The sequence below is a fragment of the Equus quagga genome, chromosome 21, assembly GCF_021613505.1.
Source record: "Equus quagga isolate Etosha38 chromosome 21, UCLA_HA_Equagga_1.0, whole genome shotgun sequence".
Lineage (NCBI taxonomy): Eukaryota > Metazoa > Chordata > Mammalia > Perissodactyla > Equidae > Equus > Equus quagga.
In genome coordinates, this window is record NC_060287.1 from 36,510,206 (window position 1) to 36,535,472 (window position 25,267).

At 52.4% G+C, this 25,267-nt stretch overlaps 1 protein-coding gene across 4 annotated transcripts in view; it reads right to left on the bottom strand.

Annotated features, from left to right (window-relative positions):
• The window catches only part of LOC124231503 (transmembrane protease serine 2-like), a 33,330-nt gene extending 8,680 nt beyond the window's left edge, over nucleotides 1-24,650 (bottom strand). For 2 of the 4 annotated variants that reach the window (XM_046648317.1, XM_046648316.1), the window contains exons 1-9: nucleotides 24,505-24,650; nucleotides 17,040-17,110; nucleotides 14,514-14,736; nucleotides 11,613-11,699; nucleotides 10,696-10,815; nucleotides 4,953-5,079; nucleotides 3,776-3,886; nucleotides 1,216-1,259; nucleotides 69-234 (exon numbers count right to left, since the gene is read on the bottom strand). In XM_046648317.1, the coding sequence (XP_046504273.1) occupies nucleotides 69-234; nucleotides 1,216-1,259; nucleotides 3,776-3,886; nucleotides 4,953-5,079; nucleotides 10,696-10,815; nucleotides 11,613-11,699; nucleotides 14,514-14,736; nucleotides 17,040-17,054 (893 nt within the window). In that variant the 5' untranslated portion in view covers nucleotides 17,055-17,110; nucleotides 24,505-24,650. Of the gene's footprint in view, nucleotides 1-68; nucleotides 235-1,215; nucleotides 1,260-3,775; nucleotides 3,887-4,952; nucleotides 5,080-10,695; nucleotides 11,700-14,513; nucleotides 14,737-17,039; nucleotides 17,111-24,504 lie in introns of those variants that run through there. The other 2 variants (XM_046648318.1, XM_046648319.1) reach the window with 2 other exon arrangements.
• Between the last annotated feature and the right edge of the window lie 617 nt (nucleotides 24,651-25,267).

Genomic DNA, 25,267 nt, shown 5'->3' on the forward strand with positions numbered 1-25,267 from the left:
GCCACACAGCCCCCTCCAAGCCCAGGAGCCCTCGCCCCCCAGCACCCTCACCCACCCCGTGGACTTACGGCTCCACGCAGTGGGCGGCGGTCACGATCCACTCGGGGGTGATGATGGAGCCTCCGCAGACGTGGACATCCTGGACGTGCAGACTGACCTGCCAGGGCCACTCCCCCAGGGCCGCGTTCGCCCCGCCCACAATCCGGCTCTGTTGTTTCGAGGAGACCCCACACTCTGAAGGCGACAGGCGCAACCGTGAGCAGAAGAAGAGCGGCCCGCCCCGCGCCTGCCCGCAGCATCTGCCCAGGCTGGCTTTTGCCCAGAGGTCCCACCAGGCTGGTGGGCGACTGTAGCTACCTGTTGTTCCTGTCTGTTTGGGGTCTGGTCTCTCTTCGGCTGAGGGGAGGAGAGGATGCTCCTCTGCCCTGCCCACCCCACCCCGCCTCAGGCCCCCAGGAAGCACCACTCCTGCTGGCACGGTGTGATTCCAGATCCCCAGGTGCGGGTCCTGGATAACAAGGCCCCGGGATGTCCGTGAGTCCTGGAGGGACTGAATGCTCAGGGGCCCTAAGATTCCTGAACGAAGGAAAGGAGGGCTTTCCTCCTGTGTGCTGGTCTCACCCCCCACGAGGTGGGAGGTGTGGGTCAGAAGGCGGGGCGGGCATCACCCTGTCTTGGTGCCTAAAGAAGCTGGAATGGAGCCTGGTTGGGAAGCTACTGCGGGACCCCACCCGGGAGCGTCTGCTAGTTTCCCCTCTTCAAACTGAAAAGCTGAGCTTCAGGACCAAGATCTTTATGGGAACAAGACGGGGCCGTCCGTCCAGAGAAGGGAGCACAGGGACGATGCTTTCCATATTGATAAAAGGTTTGCAAACTGAGCTACCCAAACACAGGGATGGGGACACCCACAGGGCCTCCAGCTCCACCTGAGGGGGGAGCCCAAGAGTGGAGCCCCGTCAGTTTCTTGAGCCTGCCTGTCCTCAATGGGACGGCTGCTTCTTGGACCCAAGGGTGAAGGTGTCTCAAGTACATCAAATTGAGGAAAGGAGCTCCTTGGGCAGGGCTGGGGTACCGAGAGGGCACGAGGCCTTTGGGCACAACCCATCCCACCTCCTTCTCTCTCCACATCCCCCAGAGACACAGGGGGATGCGCTGCTGAAGGTACAGAATGCTTCCTATTTAGAAACACAAAAAGGAGAACCGAGAATCACTTACCTATACAGCGTAAAGAAACCACTTTTTTTGAAGAACAGACATCACTATAAAAAAAGAGGGAAAATTCCGGTCACAAGACATGAAGGAGGCTCAACTCTCAAAATACTTAGAAATGAGTATTTCATTCTAGTGTTCTCATTCCCCTGCCTCCCCAGATGTTGAAGGGTCCATGACTGAAGACTCGAATAAGTAGAGTAAATCTATATGGGGACGGTGGTAAAGAGAAGACACTGAGTCAGAGTACAGGGTTCAAATCCCAGCTGGGTGACCTTCGGCAAGTTACTTAACCTCTCTGTGCTTCAGTTTCCCCATCTGTAGAATGGGCTAATAAAAGCACTACCTCATAGGGTGGTTGTGAGAGTAAGGACACAATAATGTCAGCTACTGTTTTTATTCTTGGCATTTAAAATCATCCTCTAATTTTGTAAGGAAGCCCTTTGTACACTTTCGGTTTCCTGTGACTGCTTTCCATTTATTGCACAGAAAATGATACAATCATTCATTTGCTGCAGAGCAGAAGAAAAGAAAATTTACTCATTTGGGACATAAACATTCGAAATTATGGATGAAAAAGAAAATAACCAATGCGAGCTGTTGTAGAGCAGATTTTCCCCTAATATACTGAGGAGGAGGGAAGCAACCCCTGACATCCTGGCATTCACAGTTGGCCATGCGCTCTGTGGAGCACAAACAATGTCACAGAGCATCCACACTGGGCCAGACCCCTGTTACATGATGGAGCAGGACACCAACAAGCCCACTGCAGGAGTCTGTCCGAACCCCACGGTGCCCAACAGCCCCCTCTGCTGGCCAACATGAGGGACCACGGCTTCTTTGCTCGTCACCACTGCAGCCTGGCTTCACCCAGCCCGCCTTCTAGAAAAAAAGCATTAAGACCCCAGTCACGGCTCACCCTCGCTTCCTGACAGCATCCAGTCTGGAGCAACGCCCTGCTTCCCTGAATCTTCCCCCAAATGATGCTACATGAGCCCAAGTCCTATAAGAAGTCCCTTCCGACACCCTCGTACTGAGATGCCCCACGGTTCCAAGGACATGGTGTGTCCTGGTGGTCTTTGGCTGAGGGGCATGGGCAATGCCAAGAGAAGACATGTCCCACTAAGAAAAGATGTTTTCTAAGAAAGTCAGTTCTCTACATGGAGGCGCCAGTGTGCAGTCACCAGCTCCCGGGCACCCAGAGGTCACTCAGAGGAGCCCAAGAGGAGCCGAGAGATTTAGGTATCAAAGGGCAACTTCTGGAAGCAAAAAGGAAAGAAGTCTTCCCGCCCCCTCTACCCCCACCATGTACACAGGACCCCACGTGCGAGGCAATGGCCTCCAAACCCTGCAGCCACCTTGTGAGTTCCTAAGGCCCTTGCCAGAGACGGCAGCCTCCCCTCCCCGTGTAACCCAGAAAGACGGAGAAATACTCAGCGTTGACCGAGAGCCTGGGCAGCTGTGTTTAGCTTCCCAGCGGGCCAACCACAGCCCGGCTGTTTTGATGGGCACACCTGGCTGTGCACGCCCCTCCTCCTGGGCTCACCCCATCACATTCCTGGGGACAGCCAGGCTCCGTGGCGGCTGGGCAGAAGTCAGCCCCCCAGAGACCTCAGCTGGCGGCCACCAGGAATGCAATCCTGCTTCCGGCCTCCCACTCACAGGAAAGGAGGGGCGGCATGGTGAGCTCATCCTCCCCTAAAAAGCAGCACCTGGCACCTGGCCCACGGCAGCGAGGTGATGGCCGGGCCGGCCACCTGCAGATGAGTGACAGGGACCTGGGAGCTGAGGAAGCCTTTTCGAGAAGGACACTGTGTGTCTTTCACATTAAAGAACATTCAGATGATAATAATGATCCAAGGGAGACTGCAAACATTTTAAACGCATGCAAAGCAAACGAGGAGTGTCAGCCCACCGCTCTCCCCAGCCTCCGAACCAGTTAAGCCCTCAACCCTGGGACCTGTTGTTCTGGTTCATTTCCACACACTGGACACACAGTGACCCGCCCAGGGCTGCAACTTGGCTTCAAAGTACAAGAAATGTCAGCTGAACTGAACTAGCCGGTCGCTGCCAGGCCGCCGGAACGCTGCCCACCCCTCGCACGGCATCATCTGATACTACGTCCTGGGGCAGAGGGACCAAGCATCCTGGCTGCCTGGGACTGAGGGGGCTCCTGGGAAGCAGAATTTCCAGTGCTGAAACTAAGTCCCGGGCAACCAGGATGGTTGGTCACCCCGGTTGGGACCACAAAGCTCTCTTGGATTCCTAGAGACACACTCTGACACACAGTAGGTACATCTCTATGTCTGAAGAGTAAAGAAAAACCCATAAAGTGGATCTCAATGTTGCAGCGTCATCCAGTGCCATCGAGGGCACGGGCAGAGGGCACAACCGAAATGGCAGATAATCCTCAGCTGCTTTCCGAGAATGAACCCCGAGCTGCTCAGAGCAATGAGTCCTGCTCAGCACCCAGGCTCCTCCCACTTGGGATGGTGATTCCCCACTCTGTCTCCTACTCATTCTCATCATAAAACTTTTCAAAGGAAAAAAGAAAATCAGTAAATACCTATGGTACAGTTTTTTATAGAGATCGATATTGTCAGCACTTGTGTTCAGCTTCATAAAGCTTGTGGCCCCGCTGTCATCCTTTATTCCTTGGCTGGAATAAAAACTATTCCTAAAAAGACAGAAAATCTTATTTAAAACAATGGTTAAGCCATAAGCAATCACAAATCGTCTGCCATCTCATAACGCTTCTCATCAATGACGTTCAGGTTAAGAGGGACACCTTAGCATTTTGGAAAACAAAATCCCAAATTCTAATCAAGCGACGCTGTGTTATAATCATTTCTCAATCCGATAACCCGAAAGTGTCAGGTAAAAGTCCTCTGTCAGTGGGGTTTCTAATCTAGTTTGGGTTAGGATAAAGAAACGATGAGGATAGGGATGTGCCAGCACGTAGCATCTAACAAAATTTACAGATGTTAAGATGCCCCAGTTGTAAAATACAGCTAAGATGCCAACTGTCTTATCAAGTGGTAATTCATTTTGAAAACTGGCCTATAGAGAGAGCATTCTAGAAGTGCACAGAAGTCACATGGGGGCACTCCAAGGAAGAGAAGGTGGCGGTAAAGTCACACGGCCTTTCCCCATGAGGCCAGAGGGCTGCCAAGCTCTCCCCAGAGGTGCTCTGGTGAGCCCCGGGGTGGGACTCACTGAAGGGACGGTCCTACCTGCCTCTCGCACTGATGCTGTGGCCGCAGGCAGGAATGAATTCCCTTACATATAAATCTGACGATAAAGTGTCTCCTTCAAAAGCCCTCAGCGCCTCCCGCACGCGGGCAGAGGAGGCTGTGCAGGATCTGATCCCTCTGACCTTCCCCGGTCCTCCCCACTCCCCGCCAGCCCCAGCCCCACCCAGGGAGGGCAGTGGCGTGAAGGCTTCAACCCTGCCTGGAGGCCCCGCAGGAGAAGAGCCACTCAAGGCCCTCAGCCAGCACCCTGGATGCTGGTGATCAAGGCACTGGACAGTCCCGAGTAACCAGGAGTGGATGGAGGCCCAGGAGGAGGCAGGGCTGGGCGGCGGCTGGCCACACACACTAGACACCCGGGAGCGAGCCGGTGGGGGGAATATGGTGGGCACGAGCTGCACCTGCTGGTTTCCTCATCTCCATAGGGAAGGAGAGCTGTCCGAGGTGTTCGCGTGCAGCCCCACCCCCGGGGTCACAGGGCTCCAAACTCACCCATAGCCCATGTCACGGCATGCGGCCCTCCCGTAGCTCTCGCTCCAGTCGTCTTCACACACGGGGTGCCAGGACTTCCTCTGAGACGAGTACACCTGGAGGATGAAGTTCGGTCCATACAGGCGAACTGCAGGAGGGAGAGGTTCCGTGAGTCTCCGGGGTCGTTCCACTTGCTCTGGAACCCCCCTGCCCCAGGACACCAGGGCTCGGGAGGTGGCGGCCCCAGGTTCCCTCTTCCCCACGAGCACCGACCCCACACGAGGGATGCTGCAAATCTATTCTTTCTCCTATAAAAAGTGCTCTTTACCCCAAAGAATTGAAAACAGGTGTTCAGACAAACACCTGTACACAGACGTTCCTTAGCAGCGTTACTCACAATAGCCGAAAGGTGGGAACAACCCAGAAGCCCAGCAACAGACAAATGAACAAGGTATGGTCTATCCACACAACGGGATGTTATTCTGCCGTAAGAGGGGATGAAGTCCTGACACACTATGACACACGTGAGCCTCGAAGACGCCACACTGAGTGAAAGACGCCAGACACGAGGCCCACATCCTGCATAGTCCCATTTCCATGAAACGTCTGGAGTAGGAATCCCACAGAGACAGAAAATAGAACAGTGGTTACTTAGGGCCTGGGGTGAGGGGGTGCGGAAGGAGGGGTGAGGGGGCCATGGCTCAGGATTTCCTTATGATGCGATGCAAATATTCTGAAAGTGACTGTGGTGATGGCTGCACGTATCTGTGAACATACAAAAACCATCGAAGTGTACACTTTAAAAAGATGAATTTTACCGTATGTGAATTATATCTCAATACAAGTATTTTAGAAAAAATAGATGAATAAGATAAACGATTTTTGGAAAAATGCTCCTGAACCAATCACTTTGTGGGGCCAGCCTAGTGGCATAGTGGTTGAGTTCATGCACTCTGCTTCGGCAGCCCAGGGTTCGCGGGTTCAGATCCCAGGCATGGACCTAGCACTGCTCATCAAGCCACACTGTGCTGGCGTCCCACATAAAATAGAGGAAGATTGGCACAGATGTTAGCTCAGCGACAGTCTTCCTCAAGCAAAAGGAGGAAGATTGGCAACAGATGTTAGCTCAGGGCCGCTCTTCCTCACACACACACAAAACAACAAAAAATCAATTACTTTGTGACCCTCTCTTGCCCAAAGCCTGGGTCCTGGCAGAGCGCCCAGAGACAGGGCAGGTCCCCTGGTGTAGACTCTGCCACTGAAAGTATCAACATTTTGCCCAAACAACCCCAGCCGTTGTGTTTAAAGAGATAGAACTTTATGAATATAGTTTAAGCCCCCTGCCTAGCCTGTCTGTTTCTCTCTCTCCCTTGAGGTAACCACAGTCCAGAATTCTGAGAACTTCACCCTATGGGAGAACGCATCGAGCGGCGTACTCACAGAGCGGAATCCTATCCAACTGGAGGATTAACCAGAGGGTCATGTGTTAACATGAACCATCTTGAAAACAGCGTTGCATAAAAGAGGGCAAATTGCTAAGTGTTGTGTTCCATGTGACATCACTTCCGTAAAGTCTAAAAGTATGCAAAACCGTGCTCTGTGGTTTTTGGGGGAATACACGTGGCTTAAATTTTAAAATGAGGACCTGGTTATCTCAGACCTCAGTGTCACCTCCCATCTGTGGCCCCTGAGTCACTGGACGGTTTGCCAAACATCTCGGGGCTCGTTCCTCCATGAAATGACCAGCCTTGGTCTGGTTACTTCCTGATGCTTCTGCGATGAGTGACTCCACGTGAGCTGGCCATGTGTTCGGTGCGGGGATAAACAAACTGCGGTCCATCCAAATAATGGGCTATTAGCGCTAGAAAGAAGTGAGCTATCAAGCCAGGCAGAGGCATGCAGGAACCTTAAATGCATGTGACGAAGTGAAAGAAGTCAGTCTGAAAAGGCTACATACTGTATGATTCCATCTCTATGACATTCTGGAAAAAGCAAGATTCTGGAGACAGTAAAAGCCCAGGGCTTGCCAGGGCTGGGGCTGGAGGGCTGAATAGGCAGAGGACAGAGGACTTTTAGGGCAATGAAATTCCTCTCCACGATCTTAGAATGATGGCTACATTATACATTTGTCCAAACCTACCGTCCACATGCAAACATCTTATACATTTTTCCACAACACCAAGCGTGAACCCTAATGTCACTTAAGGACTTTAGTTAATAATAATGTATCAATATCAGCTCATCAATTGTAATGAATGTGCCACACCTAATTTAAGATGATAAAAATAGGGACCACTGGGGGGGGGGGGATGGGAACTCCGTACTGTCTGCTCGATTTTCTGTGCGTCTAAAAAATAAAGCTTATTACATTTTTTAAAGTAACTGTAATCAAAGTATTCCCAAAGATAAAACTGACACTGTGACGTGGTAGAGAGGGAGGGAAACATTTCCTTCTTGATTTGTGGATAATTTTAGGGATTTCTTTTCCTTCCAACTACGTGCAGTCAAGTGCTAATGAGGAAAAGGTGAGGGTGGATGGCCCAGAGAGCTGGAAACGGTCTCACGCAGTTCTTTTTTTGTGTGTGTGTTAGGAAATTTTTTCAGCTTTATTGAGGTATAAGTGACAAGTAAAAATTGTATATATTTAAGGTGGACAACTTGGTGCTTTGAGGTATGTTTACATTGTGAAATGATCACCACAATCAAGCTGATTAACATATCCATCACCTCACATAGTTAGCATTTTCTTTTCTTTCCATTTTTTTGTGTGTGGTGAGAACACTCAAGCTCTGCCCTCTTAGCAAATTTCAAGTGTACAAGACAGTACGTTAACTGCGTCTCCTCAAGCGGCCACAGAAAGCATAACAATGGATGTAGGAAGTGAACGAAGGTTAAGAATAGACATGTACCCTTGGGAAGAAAGCTCTACACACATTCTTGAACGCTTTCCATAGGACAGGCAACGATCACTAGCGTCAGAAGCTATGCATTTCAATGGAAAATAATTTCCACTCGACAAGGTGGACAAATTAAAAGCACATCCCACGTGTGCTCTGATCCGATACAGAATACACACACAATGTCATGTTCATCTGCTTTGTTTCGTGTGAACCACCAGTGTTGAAATTAGATGATACGAAATTGCGGACGGACTAGCAAACCACAAAGTCACAAAGCCTCTGACCCAGCGGTTTTCCTTCTGGAACATTTCCTACTGATTTGCTCACGTGCTTGGAGCATGTGTGTTACAGCCAACAGTGGGCAGAGCCTGAATGTGCCCCAAGAAGGGGCTGGTTCAACAACGGCACGTCCACACAGAGGGGCACCGAGTGTGAAGCAGAGGGAAAGGGGGAGAAGATGGTGTCCCCACAGGAGATGACTTCCAGGATATGTCATCGAGCCTGTGGAGTCACCCGGATGATGACCATTGGGTAATGGAGGATTAAGAACGCAAACACATATTTGTTTTTTATGCAAAAACTCTCTGGAAGGAGAAGCAAGAAACTCATATTATTTGCCCCTAAAAAAAAAACGTGATTGGCTGGTGAAGAGGCGTGTGTGTGTATGAGTGTGTGTGGTGTGTGTGTGTATGAGTGTGCATGGATGTGTATGTGGTATGACAGTGTGTGGGAGGGATGTGTATATGAGAGTCTGTGTGGTGTGTATGAGTGTGCATGTGTGTGAGTGTATATATGAGTGTGTGCATGTGCATGCGTGTGAGTTAGAAAAACAACCCAGTTCTTTCCTCCTCTCCGTCTTTGTTTCTTGTGTGTCTCCGTTACTCTCACACAGAACACTTCACTTCTGACACTTCTGGTCACCAAATGTGTGGGGGTTTTCCTCACACCAAGCAATTCTCCACGACACCAGCTCGGTGTCCTACAATTTAATTCTGACGCTCTTTACCTGGAGCTAGCGTCAGATCCCACAGGTTAAGGGCTCAGCCCCACAGGGCTGCTCCCATCCCACGTCAGACGCCAGTCACACGTCCAGGTTGTCACCTGTGCTTCTGACGGACCAGCTATAGATCAGAGTTCCCACAACTCCCTCCCCAGGTCCACTGAATTCGCATGAGCGATTTGCAGAGCTCGGTAAAACCGTTTACTGTTCACCAGTTTTTAATGAAAGGAGGGGATAGAGGATACAGGTGAGCACCCAGAGGGAAGAGGTGTGTGGGGCGAGGCATGTGGGCAGGGGGCGGAGCTTCCACGTCCTCTCCGGCTGCTCTCCCAGCACCTCCACCTGTTCACCAGCCCAGAAGCTCTCTGAACCCTATCCTACTGGGATTTATGGAGGCCCCATCATGTGGGCAGGATGGATCATTAACTCCATTTTCAGCCCTTCTTTTTCAACATCATGGGGGGAGGGGCCAAAAATTCCAAGCTTCTAATCGTGGCTTGTTCTTTCTGGTGACAAGCCCCCAACCAGGAGCCACCCAGGAGCCCACCCAGAGTCGCCTCATTAGAACAAAAGACGGTCCTGTCACCCAGGAAATTCCATGGGTTTCAGGAGCTCTGCGCCAGGAACGGGGGTGGAGACCAAGATGTATTTTCTATCTCACAGTACGTGAGTGTGTGTGGTGTGAGTGTGTACATGAGAGTGTGTGTGTGTCAGTGCAGTGGAGGAGGTGAGATTTTTCACTGCATACCCTTCAGTACTTCCTGAATGTTCTTCTATTTGAGTATATTAACTCTTAAGGTATTTGAATAAACACAACTTAAATGTTAAGAAGAAAGAGAGAGAGAGAGACTCTCCAGGTACCATAACGAGTTTGTCTTGCTGGAGTTTATTCTTTGCATTAAAAGCCATTCCATCTGATATCTTAAGCACACCTGCTCAGCTTCAAAAACTGCCTACTTTATTTAAGAAAATAGTGACAAATATATCATGACCAAAATAAAGGCAAGGCATGATGTGGAAAGTTTAAAGAGTGAGTGAGTCACTTCCAAGTGCAAACACTCCAGGGACACACGAGAGGCTGGGCCCTGGGAGCCCATGGGACAGACAGCAAGCATCGACCACAGAGGCGCAGGTGGAGACCGGGGCCCCGGCTTCCTCCCCCAGGATCCCACGAGCCGGGACCCACAACAGACACAGGTGCCACGACCTGGAAATGAGGACGAGCCGGCAAAGAAACCTCCCCAAGATGACCCGCAGAGAAGGGTCACCAGGAAGCAGCACACTGTCTTTCTCCAGCATCAACTGTATCAAAAGTTATCAGCTCACAGAGGATACGACAGGGGTGCGGGGGTGAGAGATGCCAGCATCGCTCTCATAGTCAAGCATCATTTTTGTTGTTACTGCCCCTTTACTACCCTTGAAATCACCTTCAAAATTTAATAGAACATACAAAAAGCAAGTCCGGTGCCCGCTCTGTGACCATAGATACATTTAACTTTAAAGGCGGTTTGTTTTGAAAGTAACATAACGCCTTCCAACTCCACATGTTAAACAGTTTGCTCATGTGAATTGCCGTGCGGTGATGTCTTGTGGCAGTTGGAAGCACACACGTCCAACTGACCCCTGACCCTGTTGTCTCCTTCCCACCTGCTGTGTGACGCCGGGTCAGGAGCGCATCCCCTCTGAGCCTCATTATCTGAAAATTGGGGTTAGACCCGAGGCTCACCCTCTAGGTAGGGATTCAATGACGTAATGGATTGACCTGCCAGACAAAGGCCTGGCACTGTCAGGCCCCACATACGCGTAGAGCGGGCACCTTCCAAGGCCGGGTGCACAGCCCCGCGTGCGCAGTCCTGCCACTCACCACACCGGTTCTCGTCCTCCCCGTTGGGGCAGTGCAGGATCCCGTCACACCACTGGGAGGCGCTGATGCAGATTCCTGAGTTGCCACACTCTATCCGGGACCCCAAGCACTTGTTCTCCACTTGCAGAGACAGGAGGGAGATACCAGTCAGGCTGAGAGACCAAGAAAACCTCCCGGTGCCCAGCAGGAGGTCATGGTCCACCCTCCGAGCGCCATGGAACAAGAAGAAAGAACCCTTTTCCCCCTTCATTTTAACAAGGAGGGGATGCGTCCTTGCCACCAACATATATCAAAGGAAACAGGGCTGGCAGTCAGCGACAGAGAACCCCCGGGGTACATTACTTCGGGGGGCCAGTGGGAAGGACTCCCAGCGTGGCGTGGGGCAGCACTCCTATTTCCTCCTCACCACACAAGCGACTTCTGTGATCCATAAACATCGTGAGCCAGCACTGCCTCCGGCTGATGGAAAAGCCTGGGCTGTGATCACAGGAGGTGGCACGGGACGGCACGCACACCCTGGCCCGCAGCAGCCACTGCGGTAACCCAGATACAGGGGACCAGGTGTGGCCCCAAGTTGGGGAACTCATGCTCACGAGTGCCAGGTGGCACCTAGTGCCCCAAAGCACTTGGTAAACTGCAAATGCTTCTCCCGCCGTGTGTGGGTACTACCCAAATGGCACGGATTCTGACAACCCACAGATTGAGGAAGCGCGCAGGCGAGATTTAACCCACTGCTTCCAAGAATGGTTATCCACGCTTCACCACGACCCAACGGAAGGCAGGAGAAGCCAGCTCGTTCAGAAAGAGAGACTTCAGGAAGGACGGTGGGTGGTCCCCCAGCCCAGGGAGCAGGACCACGGCATGCCCAGCACGCTGCGACTTCGCCCTTGTGCTTCGGGCGGCTGCTCTGAACTTACCGAACTTCCAGAGCAGGATGGCGGCCACCACGAGCGCCACGAGCAGGAGCCCCAGGTTGAGGAGGATGCACAGCACTTTCTTAGTCTCTGCGGGAGAAGAGGTGAGCATACGGCTTAGCTGCAGAGTCTTTTAGAAGTTACGCTCTCCAATTTTATCCACTGCTTTTAAAGTATGGCACATGGGGAAATAATTCCTTAAACACTTAAAAATGGGACTTTTGAGAACGTATCCTGGGAGGTCTGTCTTATTCTGTAACAGTAAACTTTATGCTTTTTGGAGAACAAAATCAAGGACAAAATGATAGGAAGCAACAAACACTAAAGTGAACTCTTAAAAAAAAATAGTCAAATAAATGATTAACGTAACAAATTGGCTAAAAAAGGAAAAGTACCCTGTTTCAGTAATTACAAGTGTGAGCAAAACTTAAGGTCCTCAAAAAGATCACCTCCATGTCGGTGGTACTCAAGATAGAAGAATCAATGGTCTTACTCAAGGCGGTTTAGCGACGGATGCTGTACGCCCACACTGTCTTGTGTGACAGCCACTGGCCACAGGTGGCTATGTGCACTTCAATTAATTATCATTAAATGCAATTAGACAAAGTTATGTAAATTCAAGTGCTCAACAGTCGCACGGGGCCAGTGGCTACTGTACTGGACAGCGCAGATGTACAACACTGTCATCACTGCGGAAAGCTCTATTGGGCAACATTGACATTGGCCCTTTGGTCTGAGGACAGGAACACTGGGCTCACATTTCAGCTGAGAATAAAGGCATTCGGAAAAGGTCACCAGTGTTCTCCAGTCAAAACAAACCAATAGGCTGTCGGTCAGAGCGTGAGCCAAAAGTTGTATCAAGTTTCAGAGGACAGCACCAGATGCCACCATTGCAGCAGTCCTATGCAGAGCACAGCCCGAGGCACAGGCGCTCCTGGGAGCTTTCCTCGGAAGAAAGGTGGAGAGGGGAGGAGAAGGCATTTAAACAGACCCTCCAACCCCCTCAGCCTAGACAGAAGGCCGCCCAGGCTGGAGAGGTAGAGTGTGTAGGGAGGGACACCTGTACACACAGGTGCACTTGGGCTTCTGGAAGTCAAGCAGGGCAAGAAGTTCAGCTTCTGGAGTCAGACAGACCAGAGCTGCCCCAGCTCATCGGGGCTCAAAGCCACGCCTTCATTTGGTTATCGCATTCTACAAGTTCCACAGTCTGTTCTCAAACTGTAACAGGCTTGGGAATCACCCGGGGCGCCTGATGACCCGTTTCCCGGCCCCAGCACCTGAGATGCTGATTCTGTTGGGCAAGAGGGAGGGATCTGCCATTCTCACAGGCTCACAGGTGAGGCCAAGGCCACTTGTCTGAGCAGAGCCACATGCCGCCCGAACCACCTTATCAGAACTTGGCCTCAGATGATTATGTCTTCCCATGGGCAAGGTGGAGTTGCAGAGGCAGCTCCCACAGGGGAAATTTCGAACAACCAATTGGACCCATTAGCTAAGGACAGTTTCTTCCTTTGAGTGACTTCCCTGTATGTCATTAAACCTAAGATAAAATAATTTTCCTGGTGAGCTAAGGGATATTGAATTCGGTATCTTAACCCCTCGCTCAGTGTGTGGCAGTCTGCCCAGCTCTCACTGTCCACTAGCACGTGGGCAGTGGGAAGCCCCGACCTGACCTTCGGTGGACGGGCATTTGTCAGCAGCCTCGGGTCAGTCCAGACCTTGGTCCTGGTTTTCAATCGCTGCTGTCGTTGAGTTTAATTATAACTTGCTATTCATTTACCTTCCTCATTATCAACGTAGTCTGTTGTTGATTCGGCCCTGCAGTTTCGAGTGTCAACTATTTGCATCACAGGTTGTTGACCTTCAGTTCTTAAACCCAAACTTTAAGATGCATATGTATTACATGAGCAGAGGCAGCTGATGGAGAGAAGGAAGGATGGACGAGCCACTTTTGAAGGGTGAGGGAGGCAGAGGCAAGCATTGGGGCAGAATTATGAGAGTCATAGCTCTAGTTCAGAGCGGGCAAGGTCTGGGGAGGGGCAGACGTAGTGCCGGTGTCATTCATCTCGATTATTTATGATGTGGTGGTGGGCACAGGGAAATTCACTTCAATATTAATCTTTAACTGCACAAGTTGTATTTACATGTACGCATATCTCACAAAATCAAATAAAAACATTATCAATGAAAATGTTCATCGGTACAGCCACTGTCCTGGTTCCAGCACTGGTTGTACAAGTCCACTGGTGTCCCAATTGTACCAGGTAGCTCTTAACACTTAAACTAGCCTGCATGAAAAGCCGAGAGGGGGTCTGGAGAGGAAGGAGACCAAATGCAAAGAAGAGATGAATGAGAGGGTAAGAAAGATGCGGGATCGAAGGACACACAAGCTCCACAAGATTGTTAGAGCCAAGAGCTTCTGGGCAATAAGCACACCGGCCACTTCATCCACGAGCCACAAAACACTCACTGAGCGTCTGCAACATGGCTTGCTGTATCTGGGCAACTGTATGGCAAAGAAAGCTTCGATCATTTACCCTGCATCGGGAGCTTACCGTTTATTCAAGTTGCTACATCAATACACCACACAGGCAAGAAATAGTACAGAGAAGCCTGGCTTGAAAGACCACCGTGGGCGGTTCAGGCAAAGCTGGTAACTGGAGAGTTAACGGAAGAGGGAAGGTCTCTGCAGCCCGGAGGTCCTGGCGAGGCCCTGGACAGGAGGTGAGACCCGGCACCCAATAGCCTTGACCCGGATGCAGAAGAGAAAGACAAGCTAAGACAGACCAGCCCCAGCAGATGAGGATAACCAGTGACAGAGTTGGTGTGAACAGAGAGCCCACTAGAGAAGGCAGACCCCAAACTCAAGTTCCATTATAGGAAATAATGCAAAAAGGGTCCTACTCGAGGTGCACACTGTCTCCGATAAGAGTTTGGGCTGGGTGTGGTTGACGGGTGTCGAAGCCTGCGTCAGAACCCTCGGGGAGTACTGGGGTACCGTGGGTGGGTAGTACTCGGCCTCATACGCTCCGTAGGCACCAGGGGCCACAGGGGGCTGCCGGGAATAGAAGCTTTCTGGTTGGTATCCATGGTTTTCGTAGTAAGGTCCAACACCTGGTGGTGATCCCTAGACAATTCAAAAGAAGATGAATAATGTAAAATCCTAATTACCCTAAAGGTTCAACATCCATCCCATCACACTCAGACAAGACAGTGAAATGGTGCTCCTGCTTCTTCAGGGCGCCTATAATCATGCCAAACACTGAACTTAACCTGGAATAAAAACCAGCCAGAATTTTCAATTAGTTGTCAATAGATTTTGTTTTTGTTTGTTTACTATTCACTGCTTAAAATAAAGAAAAAGGAAATGAGTGACTTGGAGATCTAATTAAAAAATTAAAGGAAAAATGTGTACAAGTCTGGGAATGAGTCATTACTGTCTACCTTGAGAATGGGGGTGCAAAGTTATGAACCAGCGATATCACAATTATAACGAGAATAGCAACAGCTAACATTTGAGAACTCACGTGCTGCCAGGCGTCTGCATTCAGGCCCTCTTTGAAACCTGATGGAACCCCCTAAGACGGTAGAGGGATGACTTATAAGCCCGTCTTGCAGAGAGGAACGTGAGGCATAGAGGCTAAGAAATTTAGCTACAGGATCATCCATACACGTTATTCTGAAAATTCCATTTCTATCTCCTCTTCCCTTAGGGAGATGTATCATGATTTACTCACCGTCTCTTATTAACAGACAACTAAATGGTCTACCCTCGGGGGCTGCTAGCATTCTGTGGCAATGAGTATCCTTATACGGCACGTGCATTTTTGTGAAAAGTGTGTAGATTTCTGTATTTACATCCCCGTGAGAGGAAGTTCTAGATCCATTGGTGGGTACTGCTCCAGCCATAGCATTTTATTCCCAGCTCCAAACTTCAGCTGGTTTCTGTCTTCTTACAATGCCCTTCTCCTCATCCTCTTTCTACTTAAAAATTGCCGTCTCAAGGCCTACTTCTGCAAGACCCACCCCCACCAGGCCACTGTAGGCCCCACCAGCCTGTGACCTTCTCCTCAATTGCCACTGGCTGGGCCACTCTGGGGAGCCGCATTTGTCCTCTTGCCAGCGTCTGAGGTCCCCATGCAAAACTTCTTCCCACTCTTTAGTTTCTGCCACCTGTTTCTTGTTGATTGCAACCTCAGAGGGGAGCAGCGTTCTGAGCAGAGGCAACTTAATGCTGAGAATTGTAAATGGGGCCTCCAGGGAAGGTGATTAGCAGGCAGTGAGCAAACGCGGGCTCCCAGAGTTAACCTCTGCTTAATAAATCACCAGTGTCCTCCTCCAAAAGTCCAAAGATTCTAACTCTAAGCCAGAGCAATAGCCAGAAAAGGAAAACCGAACGTAATCTTTAATCTAAACGGGGTACCAGAGGCAAAAAAAGGAGCACACATGGCTGACCTCTATCTGAGACACCTCAGAACATGCCACCCCACCTAGGAAAGGCTGCAGCAAGTTGCTTGTCCCGGTGAACTCCTGCGCAGCAGATTTGAAATTGAAAACGGATCCAGTGAAAATAAGCACCAGTAACAAATAAAGGGTGGAGAAAGCAAAAGGTGTATTTTTCAGATAGAGAACATTTTTGTTATTAACCACAACTCTTTACTGAAGGCACTTATTCCCAGGAATAAACTGAATCTGTGGGGCCGGCCACGTGGCCGAGTGGTTAAGTTTGCCTGCTCCCCTTTGGCGGCCCAGGGTTTCGTCAGTTCGGATCCTGGGTGCAGACATGGCACGGCTCATCAGGCCATGCTGAGGTGGCATCCCGTATGCCACAACTAGAAGGACCCATGACTAAAATATACAACTATGTACTGGGGGGATTTGGGGAGAAAAAGAAAAAAGAATGCTGAATCCGTGAGATACGATGGGAACAAAGATACTGCACCTTTCCCCAAAGTGCGGTGGGGGTGTTTCCAGGCAGAGGGATGGTCAGCCCAGTGCCTCATTCAATCACGACCCACCCCAGTTCATTAGGAAGCTAGGCTGCACAATGGTCTGCTGGCCGATGGTAACCCGCACACTCTTTCTTCCCAAGGATTTACTCCCCTTAACAACATCCTGCCTCTATCTGTCCCCACGCCTCGCCCTCATCCCCTGCCCACCCCCACTGTCAGAGCAGGAGGAGACCAGGCCGAGGTGAGAATGCACCTCTCCCCACCTGCAACCAACGGCTCTGAGACTCAGCTGTGCAAACGCTGGGTGGCCGCGCTCTGCCCCCTTCTTCCCACCTGTAACCTGGAGATGACTTGACCAACATCCACAGGGCGCACACATTCCCTGCAGGCAGCTCTGAAAATGCTGACCCGCGTGCACCTCGGGCAATAGAAGGAACAAGGGAAGAAAAGGCCAGGACAGTGATAATTAACCACTTACTGAGTTTAAGGCCATGCCGACTGGATCAGCAGCATCAGGTAATGGCAGGTATTTGGAAGGTTGGAGATGACCTAGAAGAAAGAATGGCCAGGCTGTAAAATTTCCATACCAGTTAGTTATTAGAAGATAAATCGAGAAAGAACTAGAAGGCATTCTAGGCGAGAGGTGCCTCTCTCCAGAACAAAGCACTGCTTGGCCTGTTGACCTTGGCCTTCACCTTCTCCACGTTTCCCCACAGCTGTTCACAGGAGATGACGAGAGCCCCGCTACAGGGTGACACTGAGGAACTAATCAGTGCCTGGCATCGGTAAGCGCTACGTCCATCTCTGTTAAATACAAGTGATCCTAAAACCGATGAAAGTTGAAGAGCCCGCCCGGGAGCGAGGGGGCTGATGCGTGGCGTCTACAGATTTGCAGATTTGCATCTGGGCAGTGCTCCCGAGCTACCACCCGCTCTGAAAAACCAGCGGAGCAGCAGCGGAGCCAGCTCCGGCACCCCGCTGCCTTTCTATCTCCTAAGCATAATGATGATTTGACCCATTGAACTTAAAAAAAAAAAACTCAAAACATTAAATTGCTATAAATCAAAATGTTGAGTCCAGCTTTTTAATCTTGGGAAACCTCATTGAACAGGTCACAATAAAACCGCACAGGATCATTTATTTACTCTTTGTGTAAAGATAAAATGTAAGAACCACTCCTATTGATAGCTTTGAGATCTCTCAAGTTACAATGAAAAAATCAACACCTTTCCGGGTATGAGGAAAGAAAACTGACCAGTATACAGGTGGGAGGGGTCACCCTATAGAACATGTTTAACATTTCAACCTTTAAGTGATATGATTATCACACATTAATATAGCTTTTCTACGTCCGCTCTGTAAAGAGGGAGCGTCCTGAGATCAACATCCTCCACCGCCCTCCAGTCTAAGCGGGGGGAAAACTCAGCACCTTCCTCGGATTACTTTCAAAAGCGTCCTTCCCCAGCAGACATTCTCGCCTCTCTGGTTTCTCTGCTCTCAATGGCAGCGACTCCCTGTGCCTCTGAGCTATCTCACCAGTTATAAGTTTGGTTGAAGTTTCAGGAAATGAAAATTCGATCCTACTGGCGGCTTTCCCAGCTTAAGAGCCCTCTGAAGGGAGTGACGGATCGGAGCTCGAAATCCATGCTTCCTGTTCATTCAAGATCCCTAACAGTGAGAGACAAGGAAGCTGGGAAAAGAAGGGCTGCAGGTGGCCACGGCCATGAATTGGCCATAAAAGCCACAGGACCCAGATGTAATCACAGCATAATCCGTTCTCATCCAGCGATCCCACGACCCACAAAACCTGAGAACCAGAAACGCCAACTGCGTGAAGATCTGCTACGATGGGCTATGGAATAAAAGACAAGAGTGGACCGCCTATAATCCTCCCTGGCTGCAAAGGAAGGAAGGAGGAGAGGTTCCACTCTAGAAATGGATCTGAAAGGAGACGCACTGCTCTCCAGGAGGATGAAGATGCCACGCTCGGTCCGGTCCACCTTCGGGACAGGCATTTCCAAGCCCACACAAGATAGTCCATCTTTTTGGTTTCTGAAAGGAGCAATACAGAACTTAGATGGCGAGAGACAACATTGTTTCTCGAATGTCCTTTCCTGTCATTTAAAGGCACGGATGATTGTTCTCCATTCTGGAAAGCCAGATATAATAAAGCACTTTTCCTTTAAGTGACAAAAGAGTAAACATTCAAGGAAGTTCCTAAACCCCCATTTGTTCTCGGCCAGCTCCCGGTCCAACCTCGTCCCCTTGAGTCACCCCACAGAACGAGGCTGTTTTGGTCCACTCTGGGCTTTCCTTTCAGAGAGCTGAGTCATGCCTCGAGTCACCTGCAGAACAGGATGACTCCGTGGTGTCCTATCTGCATCCCATGACATAATGAACTATTTCCAAACAGAAACAGTCTCTTCTTGGAGTGTCTTTCCGCTGGAGATCTCAGAACACAATTGCTGGAGATTTATTTTGAAAACCACCAAACCAGTGCAAATGAGGTCTGTCTCACAGACACTGACTCCCATCTCGGGGGTCAGGGGTGTTCCCTAGAATGAAGGCTCCACAGACTTCTCCATGCACCCCCATTCATGCATGTGCTCCTTCAGCGAGCCCCACTGGGTGCCTTCGAGATGCTAGAGGTGTGACAGGCCGACGAGGCCCCATCTTCCTTGACCGAAAGATTCTGCACCCCTTCTTCAAACTCCAAAGCAAGCAACACCAATAGACACTTCGTACCCAGTGAATAAATGATCAGTGAGAACCTCTGGTGCCTCACCCTCTGCATAAACTCCCATTATATGAAAAACTGCTCTCGTCTCCTGCTGAGGATAGAACGCACCATCAGAGGAAGGTTAACAGGCCGTGGTGGATGTAAGGAACAGTTCACCATCAACAAGCGTAAGACAGTCAGACAAGTGGCATGCACAGTAACTGACACATGAATGAAAGAGAGAGAGGGAGAGAGATCACCTCAGGAGAGGAATTGCCCACAGCATCCAAGTCTCTTTTTCTATGAATGCCTCATTGTCCCAACGAGATCACAAACTTTGTAGGGCAGGAATTGGGTCTGGTCTCTTTTTATTTTTTTAAATCTAGCTTTGTATCTCACAAAGAAAGTGTTCCAATATTTTTTGAATTCCAAAGGCCAAATGAGTAAGACGAAATTTAAGAGGGAGCGAGAGAGAGAGAGAGAGCTGGAAAGTCTGCACCTGGACAAAACCAGCCACCAAGTTGAGGATGTGGGTGACCTCACAGGTCCAGATGCACAAAACTGACAGCACATCTAACCTGGCAGGCGGGCCAGAGAGGCCCCTGGGTCCCTCCAGAAGGGAGGAGTCCTTGATACCAAGCAAAGGCCACTGGTGAAAGTTTAAAGACCTCGGCCAAGTCGATCTGTGAAATAAGGGTAATAAATGAATAGGGTAGTTGCAGGAATTAAGGGTGAGTTTCCTGCAGTGTGCCCAACACGTGAGCACTCAGTAATAACACAGTGATCGCAGCTAAGATTTACCCGCCAGAGCCTAAGGGACTGCTACGTGGAAAAGGGCCTCAGCTTCGTCTCTGCAAATCCAAAGGACGAAACCAGGATCAAAACGGACAGAAAGAGCAGAAAGGCAGCTTTAACTCAACCCAAGGAAACCAAGTTTCCAGCAAAGAAAAAGTTTAACACGGACCGGGTTGCCTTGGGAAGAACAGAATTACTCAAACCGAAAAATGTTTGATTCAATACGTGAAGATCGTTTTCTCAAGCACATTCCAGAACAAAATTGGGCTTTAGCCATTAGGCCAGACATGATGGTGTTTTATTTTCCGCGGTCAGAACCTCGAAGAATGAACTCTGAACCGGTCATCCCTAGAAAACACAGGCTCGGGCTCGCCCTGAGTTCAGATTTGGGGCTCAGATGAGGTCAGGTGCCAGGAAGCGTCCCTGGAAAGCAACGACCTTGGAGGGACTCTGACACTAGGTCTGTTGCCACAAGCAAACAAGCAACCACAAAGCCTGGATTAGTTTCATCTTCCCAGGCAGCTCTCACTTGTCAATATTTTTCTCATCCCCTGCTCGACGACCACGGCCTCTCTTCTCGGTCCTGCCGCCCTCCAGCTCCCAGTTCTTCCGTCTGTTCCACCCTCGCACGGACTTCCAGACTTCAGGCGCCACAGCCGCGGACACATGGTGCCCGTCACACGTGCCCTGGTTGCTTCTCACATTTCTGCGCCCTCACCCACTCTCCCACACCGCCCCCCCAGGGATGCCTCTGTACCCACAAACAAAAACCTGGAGTCTTCACCCAGAGCAAGGCCTTCCTCCTTCTCCCTGACTCACTTCTAACAAGAGTGAAAAGCACATCTTTGAGTCACTTCCTTCCCAGAGTCCACACTGTTTACAATCCAAGGGACTGTCCCCCGCCCCGAGAAGATGGGTGTCTTGCCTTTCTCCCTCGACACCTCTACAGCTGACTCGGATGTCTTCCACTTGTCTCAGTTCCTCTTCTTCTGACCACTGTCCAGAGGCCAGGACAAACCAAGTCCCGGGTCAGCTCTTCTTCCTTCCTGACCTCAAGTTCCACTTCCAGATTGTCCCCCAGAACCTGGGATGTGCTCAGCGGAGCCCTCTGCTACTCCCTGAGATTCCACGTGCGGTTGGGGCCAGGATAGTCAACGGCACGGGGGCAGTGACGGCCCCCTTCCCCACACCCAGGCCCATGCCCCTGGGGGCTTGCAAGCCAGGGCTCCCCCAGATGGCCTTCAGGGCTCCCCAACACCAAACCAGGAAGGGACTCACCAACTCAGATCTCAGCGCTCAGGTATAGCATGCCCGTGCACCCCATCCCCAGAGGCCACCTAGGGGGTCCCTGGCAGGCGCCCTGGAAAGCAAGGAGGGGCCAGGAAGAGAGACAAGGGCTCAGCAATTGTGGGCAGTGGGACCACCCAGGGGGATCCAGAGCAGTGGGAGCAGCAGAGGGTGGGAAGGTGCATGGGGCCTTGATGCCCCTTCTCTTGGCTAGGACTCTTTCCCGTGCTTCCAGGCTCCTCCTCCACCCTCTTCAGCAGCAGGGTCAACTTCGGTGGCTAAATTGACTCAGTCATCTTTCCTTTCTGCTTGCAAGCCCAAGGCTTAGATTTGATCCCTGGTTCCCAAATCCGGAGTTTTCTGGAGGGCTTACAAAAATAGACTTCCCCAGCCCCACCCCCAGAATCGGATGCAGCAACTGGAACCAGGGCAACGACCCCTTATCAAGACAAGGGTCCCTGGGGGCTCCTGCGACAGGTTTAGGAGGAAAAGAGTGAGAGCCACCAGCCTGGATTTCTGGCTCACACTTCCTGGTAGACCCACACCATAGGCTGGGCCCAGAGTAGGGGCCAGCACACATATGATGACGACGATTATTACTGGCATAATGCACTTCATCGTCCACAGGCTACAGGACATTTCTCCAGTGTCTTGTCCCTCAATGCCCCCATCTCTCAGGGAGGTCAGTCCTCCACACCGCCCCACTGAGACCTCCCTGGCACTCTCGTCCAGGTCACACCGGGTGGGGGTAGCACAGAGCCCAGGTGGGGCTGCTGGCAGGGGCTCCACTGTCAGGTTAGGGAGGAACTAGCCTGGCCCAGGAGCAAGCCCCCTTCCCAGGAGGATCCCTGGCTGTTCTCAGCTTCCCTCTCTCCCTCTCCCCACTGGTAACAGTCTATGCCCCTGACATTCAAACCTCCCGGAGGAGCCACGGAGGAAGGAGAGGGGGCAGACACCACGTCCCAAAGCCCCACGGAGCCCAGCGGTCTGCTTTCATCCCCAGTTCTCCCCACAGGTTACAGGACCGTGGGCAAGCTGCCACGCTTCTCTGCCTCAGTTTCCTTACAATTGAGTTAAATACATTATTAAGAACTTGACACAACACCTGGCTGGAAGAAAGTGCCACATCCACATTTGCTGTTATGATAATACCAGTGTGGACAAATTTGCTGCTACAGTTAAGGTGAGGGAGCCCAGGGCCGAGCCACCAAGGGTTGGAGGCGGCAGAGCTCTAAGGTGGCTCCAGCCACCACATAACCTTGACAGGCGGCGGCTGACCTTGGGGGTATTAATAAGACAGAAGTTGCTGGGAACCAAACAGATGTCCAAGCTAAGAACAGAGGCCCATGCTGCTCACCAGTTGATATTTTCTAAAAAACAGACTGAGGTGTTGAATGACCTTTCTGTAAGCAGAGGGCCCTGTCCATGGGGATGCCCCCAACTCTTGTGTCTAGGGTGTGCTTGCTCCAGCTGCCCTCATCGGTCCAGTAAGTTCTGCTGGTCGGCAGAGGCAGGGCGCACGTCTGGTAAAGCTGGGACACTGGTGGGCAGCACCCCCATGCCTTCCTGGGGGCTCGCCATCACCTAGCGCACCAGCCTCCCTTCACTTCACTCACAGTTGCAGCGCGCAGGAGCTTGGGCACCACCGGGTTCCTCCGCCTCGGGGGAAACTCTGCGCCACACTGCCAGCCCCCACGTTTTGTCCAAGGGAGGTTGGCTCCATCCTCACTATCTGGAGGACCTTCTCCGACCTCCCAGGCTAAGTCAACAATCCTCCCCTCACTTTAGGTTTTCTAAACACCTTGGAACTCCACTTCGCAGCCTTTGTAATTTTCCATTATTTGGTTGGCTCTCGAAGGCTGTGAGCGCGCCAGGACGGCGAGGATCAGCGCGTGCCCGTGTGCCCCTTATCTTAGCCCAGGTCTACCGCACGAGTTTGAATGAGGGGTGCTCAACCTCGAGGCCGAGCCCTGGGTGACCCCGGCCCACCAGGCAAACCTTGGGTCTCCGAGGTATCCTTTCCCCCCCAAACGAGCCACTAGGATTCCTCTTGACCAGGCCCGCTGCCTGTGCGTTCCAAACGGGATTCGGATCACCGCGCAGCGCTCTCGGGCGGGGTGGGCCCTCAGCCGCACGGGCTCCGGGCTCTGGGCGCGCAAACGCCCGGGCACGAGCCAGAGCCAGCGGCCACCCGCAACCAGGCCCTCCGGAGCATAGACGCCTGAACTTTCGGGCGGTAAGGCACGTCTTCCTCAGGGCCTGTGGGCCCGCGGGCAGGGCGCCCACTGCCAGGCTGGTGCGCCCAGCCACCGTCCCGAGTCCAGCCAGACGGCATGCGGTGGACGGAAGTGCCCGGGAGCCCAACCTTGCTGCCGACAGGGAGCGCGTGCCCAGGACAAGGACCGCTCCTCTTGGCCGGTTCCTGCAGGTGCCCGGTGCCCAGGCGGCCCGGCGCTGATCGCCACTGCCGGGGCTAGGGCTGCGGGCAGTCCCTCCCCGGGGCCGCCGAGCCATTCGCGCCTCTCCCGGGGGCCCTCCAGGAGCCTGTCCCCGCCGTCCCCGCCGCGCCAGCCCTATCTCTCCCGGCATCTCAGCGAGTTTCCAGTTTCTCCCCACTTAGGGAGGGAACCAAGAAGCAGAAGGAGTTCAGGTAACACTCCGAGGCTGCAGAGATTTTCCCGAAACAAAGAAGGGATCGACAACCCTCCTTCTTCCTCATCCCCAAAGGGAAAAGGTGCACCCTTAGTCCCCAGCTCTGGGCCATAGAGGACAGGTGGACCAGGAGCCGGCTCCGGCCGAGAAGACCCACCCCGAGGGTCGCCAAGGCACCCTCTTCTCCGACCAATTGGCCAGGGACTCGCAGGGCAACCTTCCCCATCCAGGGGGCCAGCGGGGCGGCCAGTGCCTCGGAACGGCGCACCAACGGGCCCCTGGCGCGCGACACCCTCCCAGCCCCCACGGAGGCCACTTTGCCTGGCTCAGCCCCGCGCGTCCGGAGGACCCACCTGCCGCGCTTGCGCTGCTCACACCTGGCTTCTCCTCCCAGGGGCGCTTAGGTCGTTCCCGGCGCCCAGGCCCTCCCTCTCGCGCCCGGGACCCTCACCCCGGACCCCGCACAGAGAACCGGCCGCGCGCCGCTTACCTGCAGCACTCCGGGGCCTGGCGCTCCCCGCTCCTCGCCCTTCCTCTTCCTTCTCTTTCTCCTCTTCGGCCTCTTACCGAGCTCGCGCCTTCCTCTTCCCCCCCGCAGGAGTTCCCGACCCTCCCCTGCTCTCGCTTTAATCCCGGGAGGCGGTGTCCGAGTGCTCAGGGCGACACCCCCAAGCGTTAGTCCCGGGTCACCTCGAGGAGGGGGAGGGGCGGGGCGAGGCGGAGGCAGGGGCCGCGGGAGGAGGAGTTTCCCCAGGGAAAGCCCGGCACGCGCACCTGACCCCCGCCCACGGTGGGACCCGGAGGGAACTCGGGGCATTCCCCGGGCCTCGTCCCCTGGTGGGCAGTTTAGGGCTGGGGAGGAGGGCGTCTCCCTCCCCACATCTCCTGCTCCGCGCCCGTCGAGGTTACTTCGCGGTCAGAGGACTGAGTTTGGATTAAGGAGGGGGATTTTGAGAAGCGCTGATGGAGTCCGCGTGTGAGCCCCATGAGGTGCTGCTTTCCGAGCCCCTGTCGGCGGCCAACCCGGCTCTGGCCCCCCGGGACCTCCATAACTTCTATGCCCAAGGCGAGGACCCAGGAGTCGGCTCCCGGGACCGCTGGCCCAGGCACTAGAGCCAGAGGACGCCCCGCCGCGCGCTGAGGACCCTCCCCAGTCCTCCTGTGCGCCCTTTCTCTGCCCTCGGGTCCAGTCCCTACCCCCCTGCCTCGGAACGTCCCCAGGAGCGGCGTGAGGACTTCTTACCCACTAAAAG